Genomic DNA, 9,900 nt, shown 5'->3' with positions numbered 1-9,900 from the left:
GTAAGTGCGGAGATTATGACACTTGAGAGTGTTTGTTTTAAATAATTGGCTTAGGTAGTGTGTTCTCACCGTTCTCATCGAATAGTCGTTCTCACCGGATCATACCTCTCTATATATACGGAGTATAAAAAAGATAAGTAGATAACCCCTAGCCGTACCAAATTCATTCCGAATAAGAATTACCCGTTTGTCGATTTATTTCTTGTAACCCGCATCTCACACAAGTGGAGTCGTGGACACTGGATAGTAGGCATCAAAACCCTAATCTACAATCCTCGCCCCCAAAATCAATCACAACACACTGAATCAATCTCGAATTAATCCGTAAAATCCAACAAAATTTCAATCACAGTCGCAATTACAATCAATACTCAAACAAGATGTGGAGATCGATAAGTTCAACATCTCCTCTCACCAGAAATTTGGGAAAAAGGTTGTTTTCCTTGCAAAACCAATCGTCATCTTCATTTCAATCTCAGGTATTCCATCATAAATGCTTTACTTCTTCATCATACTGTACTTATTTGTTGAATAGGGCAAATCCCAGAAAGTTTACCTATCAGAATCTGCGGTTTTTGTCTCAATCTTCTTTGATTAGTGAGTTTGAATCTGAAAATCATAGTCCCAATTCTTCTTCTTCTGAGGGTGAAGTGGATAATGATGCCATTGATGTTATTGATGAAAATGGTGAAATTAATGGTGCCCAGATTAGTCGGTCTAGTGCAATTGATGAATTACCAGCTGATTTTGATGGAAATGTTGAAAATGATGATGCCCAGATTGAAGGGTTTGGGTTAACTGAGGGATTAGATGCTGATTTTGGTGAAAATGTTGAAAATAATGATGTCGAAAAATTGGAAAAGTTGTTGTCTTTACTTCAGAGTACTGTGGAAGAGTCTTTAGAAACTAGCCTTGATGATTTGGAATTGAACTTGAATGATGAGTTTATGGTGAGAGTGATTGAAACTCCTCTTGTTCCTGGGGCGCATCTGGTTAGATTCTTCAAGTGGGCTTTGAGTAAGGAAGGATCTGAGGTTACTACTTCGAAGGTTTTGGGCTCGCTTGCGAATGTTATATGTAATGCACCCAAAAGAAGGGATGTCTATGCTTTGTGGGATTTGGTGAAAGAAGTAGAAGAGAGTGGGGTAGTTAGTGTTGAACTATTGAATCAGCTTATTCATACGTTTTCAGAATTAGGTAAGGGAAAGGCTGCATTTGAGGTATTTGGTAAGTTTGATGATCTTGGATGCGTACCTAATGTCGACACATATTATTTTACCATTAAAGCGCTTTGCAAGCGTTCGTTCTATGAATGGTCTTTGTCAGTCAGCCAGAAAATGCTTGATGCTGGGATGCTTCCTGACAGTTGTAAGGTCGGCGACATCATATCTTTCTACTGCAAAGGGCTTAAATCTAAAGAGGCTCATGCTGTTTATCTCGCAGCAAGACAGAAGAATATGTATCCTTCCCAACGCCCTGTTAATTTTTTGGTAAGCTGTTTATCTAAAGATGATGAAACTGTTTCCTTAGCAAAGGAAATGTTGGCGGAATTCTCAAGTCAATCACGAAAGCAGGGCATCAACCCGTTTTCATGGGTAATCCGTGGTTTGTGTAGGAAAAAGGATGTTGAGGGTGGAAAGAAGTTACTTCTCGAGATGATAGAGAAAGGACCACCTCCAGGAAATGCAGTCTTTAATACCGTAATAAACGCGCTCTCTAAGGCTGGGGATGTCGAGGAAGCCAAGGAAATGCTGAAATTGATGGAGACTAGAGGACTTAAACCCGATGTATTCTCTTACAGTGTCATAATTAGTGGATATACAAAGGGGGGATTAATGGAAGAAGCTTGTAAAGTCTTGTCAGATGCCAGAAAGAAGCATCCTAAACTATGCCCAGTGACTATCCACACGCTTATTCGAGGTTATTGCAAGTTGGAACAATTTGACAAGGCCGTGAACTTGCTGAAGGATATGAGGAAATATGGGGTTGAACCTAATGTCGATGAGTATAATAAGTTGATTCAGTCCCTATGCTTGAAAGCTCTCGATTGGAAAACAGCAGAAAGGCTCTTAGAAGAAATGAAAGCCAATGGAATGCATCTTCCTTCCATCACTCGAGATCTCATAAGTGCAGTCAAGGAACTGGAACAAGAAGCAGCTGGGCCTGAAGAAGCTGTTATGAAAGCATAGATTGTCACTTTTTGCAGTTTTTAGGTACTTCACTAGTATTTTGTGTTTATGTTGCACTCCCATGTATTGTTGAAACAAAGGTGGCTTAGTCCTTGGTTACTAATGAACTACATGTATTGGTATTTTGGTGAAGGAATTAAAATGGGTAGGCTTCTTTCAACAATTTATTGTTTATTTATTTTTGTTATACTGTTACCTCAATCGGTTTTTTGGTGAAAGAATTCTCGGATCATTTGATGAAAGATAGTCGAGGATTTCTTTTGCAATTGTTTTATTTATTACTGTTGTACTAGGAATAGGCATTTGTGGTAACTGATCCTTGAAATCATAGATTTGTTCTGCAGCTAGGGTAAATGCCTCGCAGGCTTCTGGTTGCTTATGTATTTGGCCTACAAATGTTTGCTGAAACTCCATGCTTCCTGAATCATTAATCTTGTCTTTTTTGGCGTAATTGACGATCAAATTCCCGTCTTTAGGGTGTGTTTGGATACCATTTTAGGAGGGAAAGGGAGGGGAGGGGAGGGAAAATGAATTATGGTTGTTTGGATAACAAAAATGATGAGAGGGAGATGGAAGGGGAGGAAGAGGGAGATGGTAGAATGGATGGAGGATGTTGATGAAATGAGAGTCAAAAAAAGTTCTCGTTCCAAATCTTGCCAATGATGGAAAGATTTTAGTTTGGTCTAAAGGAGGGAAATTAAATCCTCCCATTCCCCTCCCCTCCCATTTCCCTCCTTCAATATATTGTAACCAAACAAAGGAAATTGAACCCCTCCCATTCCCTCCCCTCCCTTTCCCTCCAATTCTCCCAATCCAAATATACCCTTAGAGATGATGAGAACCCCGGGCCATTGGAGCCCACCTATCAAGTTCTTTTCTGGATCATCAGAGATGAATTTGGCTGCAGCTACATCAGAGTTTGCAACCGAGTACATTTGATCAAGGTGGCCCCCAGTGTCATCACAGATAACAATCTTGTGAATGGTTTGAATTATTTGTGAGATCTTCCAGCTCTCATTCGTCCTCTTAGGCCTTGTTTGGATAGAAAAAAAGGAGGGAAAAGAAGGGGAGGGAGGAGGAGGGAAGAGAAAGGAAGGGAAGGGGAGGGGAGGGAGAATGGAGGAGATGATTTTCCTTCCAAATCTTGCCTATGTTGGTGGGGAAATAATTTTCCTTGTAGGAGGGAAATGGAGGGATCCATTTTCCCTCCCCTCCAAATCCCTCTACCTTCATTTTGCTAACCAAACAATGGATTTCCCATCCTTCCAATTCCCTCCCCTTACTTTCCCTCCAAATCTCTAAATCCAAACACACCCTTAGAATTTATCATTTAGTTCTCACAACATTTCTCATTAAGGGTAGGACAAGTGAATAGCATGACATTCATGAAAAAGATGTTGGTCTGGTGGTGTATGTTTACTACTCTTGTTGTTCAACAATAAACGTCTGAGTTTATTTTGCACATAAATTATAGTAGATCATACGACTGTGGATGAGAATGAAAGTCAATGAAACTGTGAAAAAAGTGTCGTTAGAATATACAATGACCATAAATAAAACTTCACAAAAAATGGAAGATTTAAAGTAGGAGGTTTATTAATGGACAGCTCACAATGAAAAAGCGGGACGTTTCTTGATGGACAAGGGAAATAGTTTGTCTTTTCTACTATATACTCGTAATGTGTTCAAAATATTCCTGAAATATGTGTATCACCGTCTTTGTTTGTTGCAGGCTGGGAATGTGCCGGCAGCTGTGCAAGAATTGGAACATTTGAAGGAAAGAGGCCTGTTTTCTCAAAAGTGTTACTTAGCGTTTCTAGGGTAGCTAACTTGTTCCTCTTTCTGTGTTTGGAAGTATGTCGAATAGTCGATCAATGAACTAATGTCTTTGCTTTCCATTTGTTGACAAATTCCTCTTATGCTTGAATAACTGCGTTATTTTTTCGAATTTGGACTATTGAAACATGAAAGTGAGGAAACTATAAGCTGATGATTTTTAAATGTTATAGGTTTACTTAATGTTGAAGGCCTACAAGTATATGCTGTATCAGTATGGAACCTTGGGAAGAACGATCTGGCCTTGTCTGCCGCGAGAGATCTCGTTACATGTGTTCCTACCATCAATATGTCTTTAGCAACTGCAGCCATATGTCTGATTTGTGCTCTTTTGTACTCCATTTCCAGGGCAGGATCAGCTATTAATAGTATTTTAAAAAAGCCCACAGAGCTGCTCCAGAGTGCAAAAGTTAGCTTTGTTGTATCTGCAGTAGATGTCCTCGATCGGACTTAACAACTACAGCTGTTGTCTCGAGTAGTCGTGGTTCTCTTTCATCACAAGAAGAGATAATTGAAATGCATCTTCTGGTTGCACTTAGTAAACTAGTATGTTTTTCTATATAAGTTGCTTTTTGCCTTTTTGTGATATCAGTTTGCTGAGATGTTTTTAGTCAGCTAGCTTGTAGTAGGATTAATATCTGAAAGTGCTGCGTCAATGTAGATCAGAAATGGATCAGGGCGTAACCTTAGTACACAAAGTGGGATTGACCACCTCAGAAAGGCGTTGCATATGTACCCCAATGGTAGTTCTTCAAGCTATGCTTGTTTTATTTTAGATGATGCACCCTAAATTCATCACCAAAGAACTTAAGTATATGGCCTTTTTTTTTTTTTTTTTTTTTTTTTTTTTTTTTTTTTTTTTTTTTTCTGTCCATGGTATTATTATTAGGGTTTATTATTATTGCTACTTGTATTTCTTCTTCCGATTTTTTTTTTCAAAAAAGAAGACAAATATTTCTACGTTTTTATGAGCTCCTTAGCTTTATTTGTATATTGAGTATTTAATTATGTATTCCTTTCTTTCCTTCAGTTTTTTTCGCCTTCGCCGGTTTTAAATGGCGATTCTTGTTAACTAACACCAAAACAGTTTGGGATTAGGGCTATTTTTGTTTTTATTCATTTTAGGCTCTTCATTCTCTTTGTTTCCCTATTACCAGTTTATCTAAATAACAGCCCCTTGCAGAAACATGCTGGGATTTCTCTTGTTATCTCGTGAACAATGGGATAACAACCATGTTATAAGGAGGTGTTGTTCTGTGGGGTCGTTTTGAGTCTTTTGACTCTATGAAGCAGGACTTTATATATGCATGCGAAGTTATTGGTGCTGAAGGTGTTGCTTGTGATGCCACTACCTGCTGCAAAACAGAATACCCTCTTTCCGCTTGTAAATTCCAGATCCCCCAGGATCCATCTCTAGTGGGAATAATGCAAAGGTATACTCTCTTTTTCATCATTATTTTAAAGCTATGTTACTTTGACTCGGCTGCAAGTTTTGGGCGCTAGATCTTAATTGGCTAGAATAACAACTATCATGTCAATAATCTCCAACAAAATCTCGACATGGTCGTAAGTTTATTTATTGCTTAGGCATGCTGATCCTAGCCATGTGATTTATGTTGAAATCTTGGCAGAGTAAGCTAATATACATCTCCTTTTCATCATGAGATTGTTCCCTAGTTTATACTCCGTCATGATCTTTTGCAGACCTTTAATTTGTAGCTAGGTTTGATCTGATCTAGCTCTTCAAAGGTCTTCATATTATTTTCAAGCACTTACAGAAACAAGGGACTCTCGTATAACTGGATAAAACTGCTTATATCGGACTCTCTTATCGGTAGGAGACCTTTGGTAATGACTCTCGTGTAACTGGATAAAACTGCTTATATCAGACTCTCTTATCGGTAGGAGACCTTTGGTAATATTTTTACGTAAGGCGTAACAACCAGTAAATTAAGGGTAAGGGGGTTCAAACTTAAAACGTTGACTACCCTAAACCTCCACCTTAATCATTACTCCAAAACTCCTTTGATACTCCCTATGACTCGTCCCGATAGTTTCCTACTTTGGTCCGTCTCATGCATGTAATAGTATTAACATTTGTATTCTAGGCATGCTGTGTGTGGTTTAGAGGGAGTGTTAAGCTCAATACCCCACTCATAGTATAATTTCAGTAAGAACATGGTACGTACAGGTTGGACTTAAAATAGAATGCTATCATATTCCAGAAATAGTGTGTAACCTCACCGCCCGTCCGCATTGGGCCATTGAGTTAGAAGAACCTTAGCCCTGCAGCCTTCTACTACAGACCTTGCAGAAACCTTATTGGTTATACTACATAGATGTTCATGTAGAAATAGTAAAACACCTCTCTATGCTCTTGTTTTCTATAAACAGCTACATATATACTTAACCTCTTATATCACGATTGATCCAATAACCCTTCTACTTGCTTGTATTTGTCTTGTTTATTTAGAAGTTCTCCGATGGGAACACGACTATAGGACTCCTTACACTATGTGGTTGATCACTCCCTACTTCCATCAACACAAGTGAACCAAATGAAGCTCCCTGGTTCTTGTTTTTACTGTACTGTATTGTTAAACTGTAACGCTGTTTCTCATACTGTCTCTTAAACACCAGCTTTTTCGGTCTCACGGTCACTTTAGAACCCTTTGGCGCCGTTACCAAAGCTGTGTAGCTGGTTCTGCCACCTCCTACATTAGTTACAGTCCTATGGAATGTCTGAACCCGGACACTTGTCTTGTTATTATACACAGTAATGAACGAAGGGTAGTTCAGGTCATTTGATGGGGTAGAGCAATCATATTGACTCGATCTAGTGATGGTCAAAATCTGTTTTTTGGTAAAGTTTGTGGAGCAAAGGAGATTGACATAGTCTTGAATTGTCGCATCATAGATTAAGCCAGGGTCTAAAGCACGGTTAGGGTCAACCTGGCCTGAACCCATAGCTAATGGGGAAGCGGGTTTGAAATCATTTCCACTGTCCTTGATGGGTGCGTTAGTATTATCAAGTGGATTAGCTGTCGTCATCATGGCTGACCGGATAGCTGCAGGGGTCCACTCTGGGTGGGCCGCCTTAAGTAAGGCGGCTACTCCGGAAGCATGTGGGCATGCCATTGATGTTCCAGACATTAGAGCGTAGTCACTAGACAATACAATGCTATTTCCAATCCTGGCCGCCTCTGCATTGGGAACAAATGCAGCCAGTACTTGGGTTCCAGGGGCAATTACGTCCGGTTTCAACACTCGTGGATAACTCATGGACGGCCCTCTCGAGGTGTAGAAAGCGGCTGCTGGGGCTGATGTGGAGCCTACAAATGTTTGCTGAAACTTCATGCTTCCCGAAGCATTACTCTTGTCTTTTTTGGCATAATTGACGATCGATTTCCCGTGTTTAGAGTTGATGAGAACCCCGGGCCATTGGAGCCCGCCTATCAAGTTCTTTTCTGGATCATCAGAGATGAATATGGCTGCAGCTACATTAGAGTTGGCAACCGAGTACATTTGATCAAAGGTGGCCCCAATGTCATCACAGATAACAATCTTGTTTGAAGCTGCATTTGTTAGTTGAGTAGAAGAGTTACAAAAGGCTAATGATGGCTCATATTTTAACGGTGTGTTCTGAATGACGGCTTTAGCCGGAAATAATGACCAACCAACTATGTTTTGACCATTTCCAAGTGATAAAGTGCCAGCAAACTGGCGGTCTATGGTGCTTGCACCCACAGTTAAAGCCCACGGGATGTCATTGTGGAGCGAACCTAGGGTGGGGCCTGCATTTCCGCCAGAAGTGGATACTAAAATCCCTTTTTCCATTGCAGCAAATGAGCCTATGGCCACAGGGTCTTCATACAAGGGAAGTTGGTCAAAACCTAGAGACATGGATATGACATCTACGCCATCAAATATAGCCTGGTCAATAGCAGCTATTACGTCTGAGGTGTAAGACTCCCCGCCCTCCCAAACCGCCTTGTAAATAGCCAACCTGGCACGTGGGGCCACACCTCTAGCAGTGCCATGGGCGTAGCCAAAGGAGGACACATCATCAACATAGTTTCCGGCGGCTGTGGATGAAGTGTGGGTGCCATGTCCTTCTGCATCTCTTGCTGAGATTACTCTTGGCTTAAGTGAAGGCTTTGAAGCTATTATTCCCTTGTTGAAAAAGTTGGCTCCTATGAGTTTGTTGTTACAGAAGGAAGAGTTAAAACTTTGTCCTCCTTGGCATGCACCCTTCCACTTTGATGGCACTGCGGTCATTCCTTCGTCGCTGAAGCTCTTGCTCTCAGGCCAAATCCCGGTGTCAATGACACCGATAATCACGTCGTGGCCATAGTCCGAGGCTGGCCATAGGCCAGTTTGAGAGTTAAGAGATAGGAAGTCGATGGTTCGGGTGGTGTCGAGTGTGGCTTTGGCTTCCTTGTAAGCAGTGACAAATGCCGGATGGTTTTGTAGTGTTTGAAGTTCATTTAGGGTCAACCTTGCACTAAACCCATGCAAAGCATTATCATAGGTGTAAAGAATTGTAGGTTCATTTAATGGCAAGCCATCGGGGTTGCCGGAGTTGAGGGATTTGACGGTGGAGGTGTACCAATGACGGTGGTTTGTGAAGACATTAGGCATGAAAGACTTGTCCATATGGATAATATATGTTGATCTTTGAGGAGTTTCTCCATGAGATATATTAACATAATGAGACACTATTAGTAAGGTAATGTAAACACAAGAAATTAGTGTGTTGTAAGATTTCATGATTAATATTGTTATGTCAATTATATAATATGGTAGGAATTATGGTGAACATGTTGCCATATTTATAAAGAGAGAAATGATGGACGGTGAAGAGTGGTGTAAATGGGGTCAATTAGTTTGTAAATAGGATTTTATAAAGTGGAAAGATGGACAAAGTCATAGTTGCATTGGAACAGTTTGACATGCTTTTTGGAAAACAATCGGTCTCTCTTAAGACGGGTATATCTGTCTTAAGAGTAAAACGGTCAAGTAATGCCCTACTTGGCTAGATAGGACAGTTTCAAGGAACTTTTCTTTTGTCTTATTGATCTTATTTGACCCGTCTTTAAGGTTAAGATAGATATGTCCGTCTTAGATGAATTTGTGTTTGGAAAGTGATGTAAATTGAGTATATATTAAAGACCTTGATAAAGTTCATAGAAGGACTAGTAAGTTCTCCCACAATATGCCAAAGTGGACATTTTCATATGTCACTAACTTATTTTCATTGTGATTTTGAATTATTTCAGATTGAATTTCAGGTGATTTCATGTTACATCAAACCAAGAAAGTATTGGTACAATTTTGCAATGTTTCTTTTTTGTCAAGTTTGACATCAAGGAAGGGATGAACTCATGAACTACCCAATGTAAAGCTAGCATTTTTTCTATTAGTATTCCGTAGTTTATACTATTTCCATGTCAATCATTTATTTACCTTTAATTAAGGAAGGTAAACAATAATCAGAACGAATGGAATAATAATTTGCCAAGTATTTTGTACAAGTCACCTGGTGATAAAGAGTTACAAAGTACTCTGTAATTTTTATCTAGTAGGGATAAATTTTGATGTTTCAATTATATAAGTTGGACATATAATAACATAGCTTAAGGCTTTTAAGTATATATCAGTCCTTAACCTACTTGCGACTGTGCAGGTTCGTAATGCAGAATGTGTATAGATCCCGCGCAAATGCGCGGTTTTTTAGATAGGGATATTAGAGAAGGTATTTTTTTTTTTTTTTTTTTTTTTTTTTTTTTTTTGGTGACAATCGGGTTAACGAGACCTACATATTAATAGCACGCTTAGCTATCCTATGAGCGGCTTTATTACAAATTCTAGGAAT

At 39.6% G+C, this 9,900-nt stretch overlaps 2 protein-coding genes across 4 annotated transcripts; one reads left to right on the top strand and one right to left on the bottom strand.

The window, feature by feature from the left end:
* The first annotated feature begins 204 nt into the window (after positions 1-204).
* LOC141605843 (uncharacterized) lies at positions 205-9,657 on the top strand. 3 transcript variants are annotated; one of them, XM_074424751.1, is made up of 6 exons: positions 205-2,213; positions 3,922-4,010; positions 4,199-4,571; positions 4,687-4,768; positions 5,209-5,458; positions 9,305-9,657. In XM_074424751.1, exon 1 carries the CDS (start codon positions 381-383, stop codon positions 2,187-2,189), a length of 1,809 nt encoding a protein of 602 aa, XP_074280852.1. In that variant the 5' UTR covers positions 205-380; the 3' UTR covers positions 2,190-2,213; positions 3,922-4,010; positions 4,199-4,571; positions 4,687-4,768; positions 5,209-5,458; positions 9,305-9,657. The 3 variants fall into 3 exon arrangements, with proteins under 3 accessions (XP_074280852.1, XP_074280853.1, XP_074280854.1); XM_074424752.1 differs by lacking the exon at positions 9,305-9,657 and adding an exon at positions 7,868-7,954; XM_074424753.1 differs by lacking the exon at positions 4,687-4,768.
* On the bottom strand, positions 6,146-8,795 carry LOC141605842 (subtilisin-like protease SBT3). The gene has a single exon (XM_074424750.1). It carries the CDS (start codon positions 8,793-8,795, stop codon positions 6,495-6,497), a length of 2,301 nt encoding a protein of 766 aa, XP_074280851.1. The 3' UTR covers positions 6,146-6,494.
* Positions 9,658-9,900: the final 243 nt, after the last annotated feature.

The sequence above is a fragment of the Silene latifolia genome, chromosome 10 (assembly GCF_048544455.1).
Source record: "Silene latifolia isolate original U9 population chromosome 10, ASM4854445v1, whole genome shotgun sequence".
Classification (NCBI taxonomy): domain Eukaryota; kingdom Viridiplantae; phylum Streptophyta; class Magnoliopsida; order Caryophyllales; family Caryophyllaceae; genus Silene; species Silene latifolia.
This window is presented reverse-complemented; position numbering and strand designations above follow the sequence as displayed.

Bases quoted from the DNA above. Each gene is read 5' to 3' on its own strand.
- LOC141605843 (XM_074424753.1), top strand. From the start codon at position 381: ATGTGGAGATCGATAAGTTCAACATCTCCTCTCACCAGAAATTTGGGA.
- LOC141605842 (XM_074424750.1), bottom strand. From the start codon at position 8,795: ATGAAATCTTACAACACACTAATTTCTTGTGTTTACATTACCTTACTA.